This window comes from Chiloscyllium punctatum, chromosome 45, assembly GCF_047496795.1.
Source record: "Chiloscyllium punctatum isolate Juve2018m chromosome 45, sChiPun1.3, whole genome shotgun sequence".
In the NCBI taxonomy this organism is placed as follows: Eukaryota; Metazoa; Chordata; class Chondrichthyes; order Orectolobiformes; family Hemiscylliidae; genus Chiloscyllium; species Chiloscyllium punctatum.
Window position 1 is genome coordinate 24,145,451 of NC_092783.1, and position 15,679 is coordinate 24,161,129.

Genomic DNA, 15,679 nt, shown 5'->3' on the forward strand with positions numbered 1-15,679 from the left:
ACTGCTCCTCAACACTGTCCTTTTACTGTTAGTCAGTTCCAGTGAAATTTCACTCTCATCTCAACTCCTTAGGTTTAGAAATTTAACAGATTGCTCCCAGCTTCTTGTCCTCAGGCCGTGGAGACATTTCAACGATACTTTTCCAGGTCCACTAGCACAAACCTTTCACAAAGCTCTTCACGAGAAAGCATATGAGCTGACACGGAGTCCAATCATTCACAAGCCGCAACACCTAGTGCTGGGGATGAGAATCATGTCACAGTCAATGGGAGTTCGCTTTATTAAAAAGTACGGCAATTCACAAATAGCGTTTAATAAACGTGTGTTATAGGAGAACTACCTGTATTGGACTTTGGCAGTGTGATGGTTGCAGAAAATCTGGTTTGAAGGATTGTACCTTCTCAAATCTACAACTATAGTCTCAGGGAACTTATGAGTTTGTTCTCTGAGCTTCCCTCATCTGACTGCAGTCTTTGCTCAGTTTGACACTCCATCCTTTCTGACGTGCTGCAGTAACTGTACAAAATCTCATCAAACTCTCGGCCTGTGGGAGCTGGGACTTGGTCTGTAACAATGTAGCAGTGTAGGAATGGGGCGTTGGCCATTCAGCCCCTCCAGCCTTCTCCTGCAATCAGTAAGGCAATGGCAGATCTGATTGTTGCCTTCTCTCTCTCTCCTTCCCTGTCTGTGCTCCATCACCTTTGACTCTTTGTCAATCAAAGACTTAGCCTTGAAAAAAATGTAAAGACCCAGCCTCCTGTACCTTTTTTGGGGGAAAAGATTTCCGCACTTGGATGACTGAGTTTACCTTGTATTTTCTAGGGTCACGTTAAACTGTCGGACTTTGGCTTGTGCACGGGACTGAAGAAGGCTCATAGAACAGAATTCTACCGTAACCTCAGTCACAGTTTGCCCAGCGATTTCAGTAAGTAGCTGGTTTGGTTAACAGGTTAACGTATGGAATCTGTGTGGTTAACAGGTTAAACTATGGAATTGACCACCTGGATCGTTACATTTTCCCTAGTACGGCTTGAATGCCATTTCATTCCTTCAGCCCTATTTAGCTGCAGATTTACAAAGGCAGTACCCTGTATTGGGCATCAGAGGACCCAGACTGCATCCACCTTACTGTGGCCTTTTCATTCACTCACGGGCCGTGTGTGTTGCTGACTGACCAGCACCTGTCCCCAGCTGCCATTGAACTGAGTGGCTTGCTCGTGCCATTTCAGAGAGAAGTTGGGAGTCGGTCACGTTGCTGAGAGTATGGAGGCACATGTAGGCCAGACCAGGTGAGGATGGCAGATTTCCTTCCCCTGATGAATGTCTGCAATTGTGGATTTTTGTGGAATGGAAGAGATGCAAAAACGTGGTGACATCTCCCTTTCGTGCACTGGGTCCTGTTGGATGGACCCTTCTTAGAGTTGAGAATTTACTGATTCACATCTTCAATGTAAATCCTCACTAAACAGGAGAGATGTTATAAAGTTACAGCCCGAGCAGACATTTATATTTGGCTGTTCATTAAGATCATGGCTGATCTGTTAATACACTGAATTCTACATTCTGATGATAACCCTTGATTCCCCTGCTAATCTATCTCTGTCTTAAAAGTGTTCAATAATCTTGTTTCTGCCACCTTCTGAGGTAGAGTGTTCCACAGTTGCACCACCCTCTGAGTGAAAACAATTATTCTTTATCCCTGCCCTAATAGGGAGACTCCTAATTTTCAAACAGTGACCCCTCGCCCACAAAGGGAAACCTCCTAGCCACCTGTCAAGACCATTCAGGATCACGTAAACTTAAATCAAATTCCCACCCACTGTTCTAAACTCAGGTGAACACAAACCCAGCCCGACCAAGTTCTCCTCATAAGATAGCACGGTCATTCCAGGTGTCTGCCTAGTAAACCTCCTCTGGGCCATCCCCCACACATTTACACCATTCCTGAAATAAGGACACCAACACTGCACACAGTATTAGATTTGTGGCCTCAGCAATGCTGTTTACAACTTGAACGCAACATCCTTCCTTTTACGTTCAATTCTTCTTGTAATAGTGGATAGCCTTCTTAAGCATTTAATGTACTAACTTTGTGACTCATGCACTAGAATCCCTTCGGCCCTCTGCACTTCAGAATTCTGCAGTCATTCTCCATTTAAACAATACTCAACATGTTTGTTGGAGTGTGAAAGCTTTGACATAGAGTGATTGTGGCAGAGACCACTGCAAATTTGAAGTGAAAACTGGCTGAATACTTGCCGTGTAACTAGTTCCATGACGGTGAACAAGCAGTGTACTTTTGGTGAAAGATTGGCAATCAGGATTAACACCCAAGGTGGAGTTTTCAAAAAGCCGTTATTTGAATTGTGGTATGGAACAGTGTGGCTACCGGAAGGGGATGTTAGCTGCTTTTGCGGGACTTTGTGTTTGAGGAGGAAGGTGAGTAGGGTTATGCAAAATATTTAAAGATTTGTTTTTCTCCCATTGCCCCTCCTGGGATTCTCAGTGGCCATGGCTTTGCAGGTGTCAGCAAATACTCCAGGAGCTATTCATTGCATTATGGGCTGATCTAGCACAGGAGAACATTCTGCCCATCCTCCCTGTGCTGGCTGCGTGGAAGATTGACTGATTAAATCATGCTTCCCATTACTAAACCAAGCTGGATATTGTGATCAGTTTTAGGACCCTGATCCAAAGAAAGACAAACTGGCATTGGCAGCAGACCAGAGAAGGTTCGTCGCTGCTATGAGGACAGGTTGGGCTTGTACTCATTGGAGCTTAGAAGAATGGGAGGTGGCCTTATTGAAGCGTGTAAGATTCCTAGGTACCTTGACAGGATCGATGGGAGAGCTCCGAACCAGAGGGCAAAATCTCAGTGGGAGGTAGCACATTTCATACAGCATTCTGAGTGTAGTGAATTTGTGGAATTCTTTATCACAGCGGGGTCTAGAGGATGGGATGTTAGGTCTATTCAAGGCTGATTTAGACAGATTTTTAATCAGTAAGGGGAATCGAGCATAAGAGGAAAATACAGGAAAGTGGAGTTGAGGCTTATCAGATCAGTTGTGATCTCATTGAATAATGTTCAGACTCAGTGGACCGATTGGCCTACATTTGCTCCTGTGAATGGTTTATCGGACCTTTTCCCACCTTTTGTACAACAAGAGAAAGGTTGATCCTGGGTGAGTCAGTTGGGGAATGTTGGCAGGCTGAGGGAGCAGAAGCTCTCAGTCTGACCTTTAACACGCACACTCTCTCGGTGTCCAGTTTGAATCCCCGGATAGGGAATGAAGAGTACGAACCCCGTCTGATTGTCCCTTCCTGGATCCCGAGTGCAGCTCCTGGTGCCCATCTAGAACAGAGCTAAACAGGAATAGGGGCTAGCTCCAAGTACTTCACACGTCAATCTGGTAATGCCGTACCTTGTGAAATGGTAATGACCCTACCTCTAGTCCAGGAGGCCTGAGTTCAAGTCTCAACATCTCCAGAGGTGTGGAATAACATCCCTGAAAAGGTTGACTCGAAAAGCAGGTTTAATAGGAATGGAAGCCAGGAGCTTGTACTCTGTCTGATATCAGAGCAACATCAGCTTGATGTGCCATGTCTTTAAGCTGTGCGACTGAGGGAGTAAATGCTGCCTTAATGCTTGTGATCAGCTAATGTGTGTTCTAAACTATCCCCTCTCTTAGCTTTCCAGAACATGAACTCAAAGCGAAAAGCGGAAACCTGGAAGAGGAACCGTCGGCAGCTGGTGAGTGCAGGCAGTCGCTTGGGGGACTTGGAGCCTGGGGAAGAGGAGGGGAACGTGACCCCAGACTCGTGCATTACTGTTGAGGGCTGACCCTTCACCCACAGAGTGTACTCCTGACAGGGTGGGTTCAGGCCCTCTTCACTGGGGTGAAAAAGAGAGTCCCAAGTCATGCTGTCACATCCGATTAAAACATCCGGGATTAATGCGCAACTGCCTGTTCACCCCCCCCCCCCCCCCCACCTCAGGTTGCCAGCTAGTTAATCCTACCTTGCTGTGCCATATCCCAGGTAGAACGCTGAATTCTAGTTGCAGTTGTGGTCTGAATCAGCAGGAGTCCACAGGTTCTATTCAACGTTAATGCCCAGTGTGGCCTCAAGGTCATGTTTTGGAGTTTCGCAAATAAAATACTTATTGTGAGAGCCACATTGTGAGTGCTTTAACCTTTTCAAATGTAAAGTACCTTGATAGTGATGTGTATGTGGTCCATCATCAGTGAGTTGGGGGTACTGACTGAATAGCAGATGTGCTTGATGTAGTATTTTGTCTATCAGTCCTGTGGGCGTGCTATCATTCATTTAGTCCAGAAGCTGGCATCTCTGAATTAACTGGCTCTTGTGCCTGGTTTATAACATCTCTGGATCTTTCACCTAACAACTTAGGCAGCCTCAATGGATTGTTGTTCCAAGACGTAGCAAATTTGGGTGACACTTGCTATATATTTTTACTTTTCTGTATTTCTTACTGTGGACTGAAATGAGAAGAAAATTGTTTTAAAAACCAAGAATTGCTGCACTTTTTTTTACAAAAAACAAGTCACCTAACGTTTATTGTAAATACAATTTTAACCAGCTGCTTGTTCAAGCAGTCGTGTGACTCCAGTCTCCGGAGCCAGGAGGGGGCTCTGTACAAATGGAGCTTTGTCTGGCAGCAAGCAGCTGATTGGTCCATAGCCCATGGATCATTTATTGACGACAAAGTTTATAATTCCAGCCTGTCGCACTTGATAGCCTTGTGTGTCCCAAACGTGTGAAACTCTGACTGTGTTACCTGGCAACCGGGAGACCCAGAGCTAAGGATTGCTTTCAGTTCAGATCCCAATGAATGGATTGTTGTGTGTTTCTCTCATCCTACCTTCAGGCCTTCTCCACTGTGGGCACCCCAGATTACATCGCACCAGAAGTGTTCATGCAGACCGGTTACAACAAACTTTGCGACTGGTGGTCACTTGGAGTCATCATGTACGAGATGCTGATCGGTAAGGTTGCTTTGGTCTACGGTGCATACTGATCGGCCTGACACAGGAAGAGAACTTCATTCCTCCTTTTGTTGCTTTTTTCCATCCTTGAGAAATGGCTGCACAGTGAGAGCATCTGTTCGAGTGCATTATAATCAACCAGTCTTGTATGTCAATTTGAGAACCAGAGGGTATTGCTAGCAGCACTGTGTGTGGTGTGGGGATTTACTGGAAAGACAGTGTTGTTTTGTCTGTGGTGGAGCTTCATGAAGGAATTTGTGTTTTCAATTACCATATGCTGTGTAACTGCATGGTGGTGTGTGTGTGTCTGTGTCTGATCTAGCCATACAGTGACTGGTGTGTGAGGTGCTTATGTATTGCAACCTTCTTTTGAAGCGGTTCAGCTGCCAAATCAAACGTTTTGTTGCCCTGCCCCGTGACTGCTGACCTGGTTGCTTCAGGAGATTGATACTGAATGTGTCCCTCCAGTCTGAGGGGAAATGTAACTGAGGGCCATTTGAGGGAGGCACGTGTGACCACTGTTTCATATCCCAGAGGCTGGATGCTGGCTCTGAAGCTGCTTCACCTCGCTAACCTGGCCCTGCCTTAAATCCTGCTAATTGTTTGTTTTCAGGCTACCCACCTTTCTGTTCAGAGACCCCCCAAGAGACGTATAAGAAAGTGATGAACTGGAGGGAGACCCTGACATTCCCACCAGAGGTTCCCATTTCAGAGAAAGCCAAGGATTTAATTCTCAGGTAAAGATGACCGGAAATAACACTGAGGCATTGACTGTACACCTTCTTCTGTAACTCCCACCAGAGGAAGCTTTACTCTGTATCTAACACCGTGCTGTTCCTATCCTGGGAGTATTTGATGGAGACCTGTCTGATTATTGAGAATATAGAGTTATAGAGATGTACAGCACGGAAACAGACCCTTCAGCCCTGGCAGATTTGAAGGGAGCACAGACTGGAAACTGAGTAGGGGAGCCCCAAGGGATTCTGGGGGTCCTGGTAACTGAACCGATGAATAACCTTCATTGGAGTTAATAGTTTCCCTCCTATCTATAAGAGAGTCATAGAGATGTACAGAATGGAAACAAACCCTTCGGTCCAACCCGTCCACACCGACCAGATATCCCAACCCAATCTAGTCCCACCTGCCAGCACCCGGCCCATATCCCTCCAAACCCTTCCTATTCATATACCCATCCAAATGCCTTGTAAATGTTTCAATTGTACGAGCCTCCCCCACATCCTCTGGCAGCTCATTCCATACACATACCACCCTCTGCGTGAAAAAGTTGCCCCTTCAGTCTCTTTTATATCTTTCCCCTCTCACCCTAAACCTATGCCCTCTAGTTCTGGACTCCCCCACCCCAGGGAAAAGACTTTGTCTATTTATCCTGTCCATGCCCCTCATGATTTTGTAAACCTCTATAAGGTCACCCCTCAGCCTCCGACGCTCCAGGGAAAACAGCCCCAGCTATTCAGCCTCTCCCTGTAGCTCAAATCCTTCAACCCTGGCAACATCCTTGTAAATCTTTTCTGAACTCTTTCAAGTTTCACAACATCTTTCTGATAGGAAGGAGACCAGAATTGCACACGATATTCCAACAGTGGCCTAACCAATGTCCTGTACAGCTGCAACATGACCTCCCAACTCCTGTACTCAATACTCTGACCAATAAAGGAAAGCATACCAAACGCTTTCTTCACTATCCTATCTACCTGTGACTCCACTTTCAAGGAGCAATGAACCTGCACTCCAAGGTCTCTTTGTTCAGTAACACTCCCTATGAATACCTAAAGTTACCTGTTTATTATCTTGTGCTCCAACATGCATGAATTGCCTATGTCTGCTGCCAGTTCCCTGTTGCTGAGTTGGTGTTTTTTCTCCCATTACGTGCACCTCCGCTGTCACCTTGCACAGACAGTTTTTCTTTTTAAGATTAGATTACTTAGTGTGGAAACAGGCCCTTCGACCCAACAAGTCCACATCGACCCGCCGAAGCGCAACCCACCCAGACCCATTCCCCTATATTTACCCCTTACCTAACACTACGGACAATTTAGCATGGCCAATTCACCTGACCTGCACATTTTTGGACTGTGGGAGGAAACCGGAGCACCCAGAGGAAACCCACGCAGACACGGGGAGAATGTGCAAACTCCACACAGTCAGTTGCCTGAGGCGGGAATTGAACCCGGGCCTCTGGCGCTGTGAGGCAGCAGTGCTAACCACTATGCCACTGTGCCACCCACTCTCATGAAGCTAGTACCAAAGCTTGATGCTGCTGTAGTTTGTCACAGAGTCTCTGGGTTTACCTGGGTTAGGTTCAACAGTCCTAATCAATGCTCCTGACCCCTGCTGGACAATGTGCGCGATGTCAGGTGAGCATGCGGTGGGACTGGATATTATGACTCTTGCAGTACAATAGCCCTTGAATTGACTCCTGTGAGGAATAGTCATGTGTGAGATGTGGCTTTGGAGGCTGTTGCCTGTGGGTCTGAACTGCAGCAAGGATTGGATTCTGGAGTATGAGATCTTTGCCAGTCTACACTGTCCCCAGCGGTGATTGTGTCCTGGCTTAGGGAGTGTAGAAAAACCGAAAGTGCTGGAGAACTCAGCAGGTCTGGCAGCATCTGTGGAGAGAAAGCAGAATTAATGTTTCAGATCCAGTCACCTTTCTTGAAGACTGATTGCAGCTAGGGAAAAGTGGAGTATATGTTTCAGACCAGGTCGGAATGTGGGATAACTGACTGAGAGGAGGGATGGAAATGGAGCCCAGAGAGAGAACAGCAATGGGGCAAAGAAAAGAGTAAGTAATGAGCTGCTAGTGGGGACGATGAAGTGTGAATAGGTTGTGTGTGGTAGCAGTCCATGTGATAAGAAGGCCTGGTGGGTGGAGATTGGGGTAAGGACATGGGAGAAGGTGCTCAGGCCCTAAAATGTTTGAAGCAATGTTGAACCCAGAAGGCGATGAGTTCCCAAGCGGAAAATGGGGTGCTATTCTTCTTGCTTGCACTGAGCTTGGCTGGAGCATTGCAGTAAGTCTGAGACAGAGGTGTTAGTTAGAGAACATGATGGTATGTTGAGGTAGTAGGCACCTGGAAGCTCAGTCTTTTTTTTTTTACAGGTACAGCACAGGTATTTTACAAAACAGTCGCCCAGTCTGCATTTCAGCTCCCCAGTGCAGAGGAGACCACATTGTGAGCAGTTTGGTGTGGGTGTTTTGCATGTCCTCCTCTGACCTGTGATCTTTTTAGGTTCTGCTGCGAGTCGGAGACCAGAATTGGGGCCAATGGAGTGGAAGATGTGAAGAGCAACTTCTTCTTTGAAGGTGTTGACTGGGAGCACATCAGGTGGGAGAGTGTTTGACTTGCGCAAGCCCAGGTCCAGAACTCTGACTCACTTTCCTGGAGAGACTGTCTTGTTTCTGACTTCACCACCACTGTCAACTTTCAATTTACAGAAGCATTTGGCTCCCTTGTAGTGCACTCACTGCTCTTTTTATACCTCCACCACAGGCTGCTGGGGTGCGGGGAATGTCCTGGTCCCTGCGGGCTGCTGGGATGTGGGGAACACTCTGGTCCCTGCGGGCTGCTGGGGTGCGGGGAATGCCCTGGTCCCTGCGGGCTGCTGGGATGCGGGGAGCGCCCTGGTCCCTGCGGGCTGCTGAGGTGCGGGAAATGTCCTGGTTCCTACAGGCTGCTGGGATGTGGGGAATGTCCTGGTTCCTACAGGCTGCTGGGATGTGGGGAACACCCTGATCCTTGTGGGGTGCGGGGAATGCCCTGGTCCCTGCGGGCTGCTGGGATGTGGGGAACACCCTGATCCTTGCGGGCTGCTGGGATGTGGGGAACACCCTGATCCTTGCGGGCTGCTGGGATGTGGGGAACACCCTGATCCTTGCGGGCTGCTGGGATGTGGGGAACACCCTGATCCTTGCGGGCTGCTGGGGTGCGGGGAATGCCCTGGTCCCTGCGGGCTGCTGAGGTACGGGAAACGCCCTGATCCCTACAGGCTGCTGGGGTGCGGTGAGCACCCTAGTCCCTGTGGGGAATGCCCAGGTCGGTGCGGGGAGCGTACTGCTGGCCTTGGGTTACCTCTGCCGTGTCTGATGAAGCTGCCAATTCCCTGCTGACGTTTTGCTGTGCTGTTCTCTGTGGTTTCTGATCGCTGTGTCCTGTTTATTGAGCAGTTTGCAGTTTCTAATCCGATCTCTCCCCTCTGGCAGGGAGAGGCCAGCAGCTATCTCCATTGAAATAAAGAGTATTGACGATACATCGAACTTTGATGAATTCCCTGATTCAGACATCTTACAACCAGGTAAGGAGCAGTCCTTCAGGGAGGGAGTCAGTTCCCTCCCAGGAGATGGGTTCTGAGTTTTTTGTATTGTTATTTGTTCCTGCTTCAACAGAGCATTATTTAGTTAAAAGCCGTCCGTTACAGTGGATAGTGTTAGACGCACAGCCCATGTAAAGATGAATCTGTTTGGGATAAGCTTAGTGTTGAGTTATCTTCCTGACCTCAGGGGAGGCTCATTCTGATCACGGCTTGGACATGCACTTTCTTGTCTGGGTTATTGAAGGGTGACTTTGGAACATCGGCTTAGGGTGACTCCAAACCCCGTCTTCCACTTTCAGTTAACATCCTAACCCCACATCCTGGATGGAGACGGTCAGTCACAGCAAAATGTAGAAGGACTAGAGAGTAAGCACAAGAAGGAGGGGGCACCACAGCGATTGGCGGATTGTGTGTCTCAGTCTGATCCACTGCCTGTCTGCAGCTTGCCTTATCTTGCCAGTGTCAATGTCTGACGAGTCTGCACTGAACAAGATTCCTTCACACTGGTGTTGAAGACACTAAAAGGGAGGTGACATTTCTGTCACTGGGAAGGTAGTGGTCTCCATGTGGTCTCATTACTTTACACTGTCACAGGCACTGTCTGGGTCCTGAGAGCCTGTTGATGGGAGGCACACTGAAACCTTGTTGCTGTCCCATTGTAACTGCGACAGAAGCTGAGCTCCAGTTCCACAGCTGTGGGAGAAGTTAGAGTGCCCCTTCTCATTGCAGTTTGTTAGAACTTCTCACACAGAGGAAGTTTGACCCATTTGCATTTTTTCCCCATCAGTCAGTACAGTTTTCCAGTTCACCTCTTTATTCAGTTCCTTGTCCTACCAGGCTGCTCTCTTATTGGACAGAGATGACTGGTGATGTTTAACCCTGAGAGTCACCATGCCTTAGACAAGGGGAGAGATTGAGAAGGAGAATTCTTCAGGTTAATTGTAGCCAGAGTGGGAATTGAACCCACACTGTCTGTATCACTTGCAATGCAACCCAGCCAACAGACAGCCCATGTCTTGCCTTTGCCTTGTCAGTGAGTTCAGTGAGAGTGTGTGTGGAGTGAATTCTATGGCTGGTGGAGGGGACTGTGTATTACCTGACGTTCTGCTGCTGCTGCAGTAAGTTAAGTGTTTTACTAGCTGTGCCTGTTAAGAGAGTCCACCCTGGGATTGCTGTCTTTCTATGAAGTTGTTGTATTCGAATGTGACGCAGTGTTTTCTGATGTTCTTCTTCAGGAGTGTCACAGGCAGGGCTAGAAAGTAGTGGTAAGAAGTGTCTGTCCTCAAAGACAGGTAACCAGCATTTTATTCCCCTCATCCCTTACTAAACTCTCCTGGTCCTATGCTTTCTTACATTCACACTGGCTTCATCTTGGGGGAAGCTGGGTTATAACCTCTTTGTTTCTCTGGTTTTTGAGTTGTGGGAGAGATCTTATCCTTGAACTGACCAATTTAGTTAATGTCTGGCTATCTTCCTCTCCCTTCCCTCAATACTTAAAGCAAATCTTCCCTCCCCAATCCCAATCCCGTGACTTTTCCATTAGCTATTGTTATTGAAGTGTATCCTCTGAGACCAGTCTCCTGACAGTAGCAGTTGCTTCAGTGACTAAAATGTCAGCACTGCTCCCCACAGGGCAGGGATCGAATCTAAGCAGGACAATCCATTGCTTCTCCCCACCGTGCTGCTGTGGGGCCACCGTCAGCAGGGTTTACCTGGACCTGCCCTCTGACCAAGCGCAGGGAACGCCCAGAGAGAGGGGTCAAATCTCCTTCTGTGTTTTGGAGAATGGGGAAGTACAGTGAACCAAACCCCTGGCAGTGCTGTTGCACTGGGAGAGGCATTTACAGGAGGTTAGCGTTGCTGTCTACTGTTCCTGGACTGGCCTCTTGTCTGATAAGTAATGGTCAGGGAGCGAAGGGCCAGATTCTCCCACATGACAAGGTGGTGCGGGTGTTGTCAGCGAGGAGTGGCTGACCTCTGCAAGTGCTTTAGTTTGCAAATCATTTGTCAGTGAAAGGGGAAACCAAGAAGTAATTTTATAGCATACAAGAGTCAGAGAGACTCTCCCCATCTGCTGAATGAATCTGGAACCAGAGTCTGTCCTAACGTGATCAGCAAGTTTCTGTGTTTGGCTTCTTTTCACTGCTTTCTAAGCTCTGTCTGTAAGGACCAGTTACTGGTGCTGCCAGTATCCAGAGTAACAACTAATCTCTATCAACTTCTGGTTCTAAACTTACACATTTTGTTCTTCGCTGAATCAGTGTTGTCACTGGGATTTCATTAGTGTTAAATCCCAAGATAAAGTTTTATTCCGGGAGTGTAAATCCTAGGATAATGTTTGCTTTGAGCATTTGAATAGACAACTTATGCTATAAAATTTGCTGGTGCCTTATTCTGCTACTTGGTGCTGTTTAATGGAAATGGCTGTGAGTGTGCAGCTGGCCTCTCTCCTACCCTGGTGGATGGTCTTTCTTGGCTGAAAATGTGTTGCTGGAAAAGCGCAACAGGTCAGGCAGCATCCAAGGAGCAGGAGAATCGACGTTTCGGGCATAAGCCCTTCTTCAGGAAGAAGTGCTGATGCCCGAAACGTCGATTCTCCTGCTCCTTGGATGCTGCCTGACCTGCTGTGCTTTTCCAGCAACACATTTTCAGCTCTGATCTCCAGCATCTGCAGTCCTCACTTTCTCCTCGGATGGTCTTTCTTGGCTGCTTCAGGCAGGTTTGTACACAGTGCTGGCCCTCTGCTGGGCATGTGCTGCTCCAAGTACCCAAGGCTCCACATTGTATAAAAGCGAGCAATTTCAAAAGATTGTCGAGTCTTTGCTTAGTTTAATTAATTCTCCCTGTTAAGTAGTTTCACTAAATAGACCCAGTGACAACACTGAGCGCGATAATCCACTTGAGGGCTCTGTTTGGTAGTGATTTTCGGGGTGGGGGTGCATGCTGTATGGATTGTTCTGTTAACTGGAGCTTGCTGAGCGCGGCTGTCGCTGCTTGGGAGTGGGCAATTTTGAGAGGACCGGGGTTCAGGTGGAATGTACCGACTATATAAGTTGGAGTGCATTTTGCTTCAGGAATCTGAAAGCTCTCTCTCGTGTGCAATTCCTAACGTTCTCCTTCACTCCAGTTGCAGTGAGTAACCACTCAGAGACAGACTACAAGAACAAGGACTGGGTCTTCATTAACTACACCTACAAACGGTTTGAAGGACTGACTGCCCGTGGAGCCATTCCTTCCTACATGAAGTCTGGAAAGTGATGAACTTTGACCCCAAGGGCTAACGTCACTGCTTTAGTGCCTATTTTATCTTAGCAACTTGATTGGTCCGTTGGTGGAGCCTTACTGCCGAGGATAGTGACAGTTGTGAAGGACTGAGAAATTACTCAGATTTTATTCCTAATATCCAGATATCCATTATAATCTCTTCTCGCTGGGCAGCAGATGCTGATGTTAGACTCTGTGCAGCCCAGGGCCTCAGGCAGCAGCTATTTGAAGGGGGTTCAATGGGATTCCTACAACACAAAGCCGGCAGTTCTCAAGTCTGTGCCCGTCGCTAGCTGTGTGCCTGACTCTGCTCTGTCCAGTTCAGCTCCTAGTGGCCAATAGAGCAGACCCTTATCAGCAAATGCATCCATTCTGGTTGTCCGTGAGGTTACCTTTGCTGTGTGTTCCCTGGTGGCTGAGACAGGGGTATGCTCTTTCACTGTCCCTGTAAATGGTCACGGGAAGGCCTGTGCGTGATAATTGTCGGGGTTGTGCAGTCCTGCCTGTTAGTCACTGTGTTGGGCAGAGGGCAGTGTCACGGGGTTCCTGGTGCATATGCGAGAGGGGCAGAAAGTAGTCCAGTGATAGTCCGACAGTGAGGCAGCTGACTGTTGTCTCTCTGCATGAAGACAGCCAGGGGACATACAGCTGCCTCACAGCCGCTTATCGCTGTACAGTGTCTGTGCTCCCCGTTTCTGTTCATGACTGTCCACAGTTGAGCAGACACCAAGGTACTGTTCACATCATGTGTTTTTATCTGTATTTGAATGCATTTATTAATTGGGTGGGGTTCATAATGAGCTCTGCTGATTTCACCTTGATTTCTAATTATATGCAGCTTTATTATTTTAAAAGGGGGAGTGTTAGTGATGGATCTTGTTTGTAAATACAACTGTGTGTTTATACTTGTGTGGAAGGAGGGGTTGCTGTGGGTAAAGATGGGTGATTACAGGCCTGGATCTCTGCAGGTTGATGATTCTCCCTTCTTGAGTCTATTATTTCCAAACACCGGCTCCAGGGTACATAAAGCAAGCTGAACAATAGTTGCTGCTGCAGATAATCCCTGTGGAAGATACCTCCCTTCCTTCCTTGTTGATTTGTTTGCCACTTTCTGTCTTGCCTCTGATTGAACATCCCACTCCAGTATTACTATAAAATCCAGAATGTCCATCACTTGGAGAACTCTCTCACATTTTCGGGTGCCATTTCAGTAAACACCCCTCTGTCTCTGTGTGTTAAGAGGGCAAAACAGAGGTGATCCAACAAGCTGGTCCTTGGAGACCAGGTTATTATAATGACTGGGCCAATGATGATGGTGGGGTTCAGTCTGGTAGTAAGTTGCTGCCTGGATCTGCTCAGTGCTAAAAGTTAATGCTCTGGCCCTGAATCCCAGAACAGCTGTGCAAACAAACTTGCTGCTTCCTTTAACTTTCCAACAGACTCGCAGTCACCCAGAGTGATGCTCATTGGTGGGATTTGTACGTTATTTTGTGTGAAAGTATATTTTGAATGTTATAATGGGGCCTTGTTTTTGCGAGGGAGTGATGTAACATAATTCAGCCCACACTCTCTTGTCAGTACGGGCTGCTGTGCTGCGGTTCCCCACCAACTTCCCTGGGCTTGGTCTGCACCATCACACAGACAGACCTGCTCTGCTGCTCCCCCTTGGAGATTCCTGACCGAGAATGCTGAATCCTAGTTGGTGAGGCTACAACATTGATCACAGCCCCCAAGTTCCAGGTGTTCAGTGCCACACTGTATTTGCAGGATCCCCACTTCCTGTCCAGTATACAGTTGCTCTGTAGTGGCAGACAGCTTATTTTGTAGCCTGATGGCCCTAGAAAGTGATTGAGAGAGAATTTTTTTAAAAATTCACTCATGGGATGTGGGCATGGCCCTTGATGAGCTGCTGCCTTGAATAGTTGCTGTCCATGTGTGATAGGGGCACCCAGCTGTTTGGGAGGGAGCTCCAGAATGGTTGGAATGAATATGATTGAAAATTGACATTTGCTGAGCTTTAGCTCGATGTTTCAAATCCCAGTGCTGTTCCTAGATACAAAAGTCCTTTGGCTCCATTACACTGAGGCAGTGGCCCCTCCCCTTTCAGACCCAGTCTTTACTGTACCACATTCGAAAGCTGAGTGTGTGCCGAACAGGCTGCTCTGGCTCCCACGCTGCCAGCACTGAGGGAAATATTTCATACAAATGGGTGCAAGTCACTGACCCAAGCTTCAAAACCTCTTAATGGGACGTGTACACATCAGATGATGGTCTTTATCCTTGTTTTAAAAACTTGTTTCAGTACCCTAAACTAATATTAACAATGTGGAGATAAGGGCGAAGGTTGTGATTGTGTTTTGCAAGGAGCAGTTATTTTCAATACAACAGTGTGGCTGAACGTACTGGTAAATTTCCCCACCCTGTGTGTTTAATGTGATGAGTGAGAGAGAGAGAGGTGTGCGTGTATGCGTGTTGCTTCCCCAAGGTTGAATAGCTTGCAAAAATTGATCTAGCCTCTCACGTGGCTGCTGGCTAGTTTCGGGATGTCTGAGGCAGGCTGGAGTCCAGTACTGATGTAGCTGTGATAGCCTCAGACTGTACACCATTCCTGCCTTCAGTTCCCATGAGCAGCTAAGTGGCTACAGTAGCCTCTGTGTGGAGTGAGTACCCCTTCTAGTTGGAGGGAGGGCTGTGTGAGAGACTGGGTCAGACTGCCAGTGTTCCTGGGGCAGAGAGATGTAAATCCTGGCGTAAGGGTTGTGTAAGTTGCAGTATTGCTTTTTACAATGGCCACTTATTTTGTTTAAAACTGTATTATAAAACCGTTTACTTAACATCACTGGGTCTGTGTGAAATTTTGTCCAGAGTTACCAGTTGAATTTTTTTTTCCTGCAGGGGAGTTGCAAGTGGAAGAAAAAGAGCAGCCGGTTCATCTTAAGTGCTAACCCATTCTTTAATCAAACATTGCAGTGTTCTTGGGGTGAAAACTCCTGGATGTTTCTCTATCGACAAAAACTTCAGTACATTAACTGCTGGTTGTTCCACAGGGGCTGCTGTCTCGGTTTTGTCCATCACCT

The 15,679-nt window shown here is 47.5% G+C and overlaps 1 protein-coding gene across 5 annotated transcripts in view; it reads left to right on the forward strand.

Annotated features, from left to right (window-relative positions):
- Positions 1-15,436, forward strand: part of LOC140467232 (serine/threonine-protein kinase 38) — an 84,747-nt gene extending 69,311 nt beyond the window's left edge. For 4 of the 5 annotated variants that reach the window (XM_072563460.1, XM_072563463.1, XM_072563461.1 and 1 more), the window contains exons 8-15: positions 823-925; positions 3,690-3,751; positions 4,889-5,006; positions 5,620-5,743; positions 8,258-8,353; positions 9,229-9,320; positions 10,574-10,630; positions 12,466-15,436. In XM_072563460.1, coding sequence (XP_072419561.1) covers positions 823-925; positions 3,690-3,751; positions 4,889-5,006; positions 5,620-5,743; positions 8,258-8,353; positions 9,229-9,320; positions 10,574-10,630; positions 12,466-12,596 — 783 coding nt within the window. In that variant the 3' untranslated portion in view covers positions 12,597-15,436. The remainder of the gene's footprint in view (positions 1-822; positions 926-3,689; positions 3,752-4,888; positions 5,007-5,619; positions 5,744-8,257; positions 8,354-9,228; positions 9,321-10,573; positions 10,631-12,465) is intronic. The other variant, XM_072563464.1, reaches the window with a different exon arrangement.
- Positions 15,437-15,679: the final 243 nt, after the last annotated feature.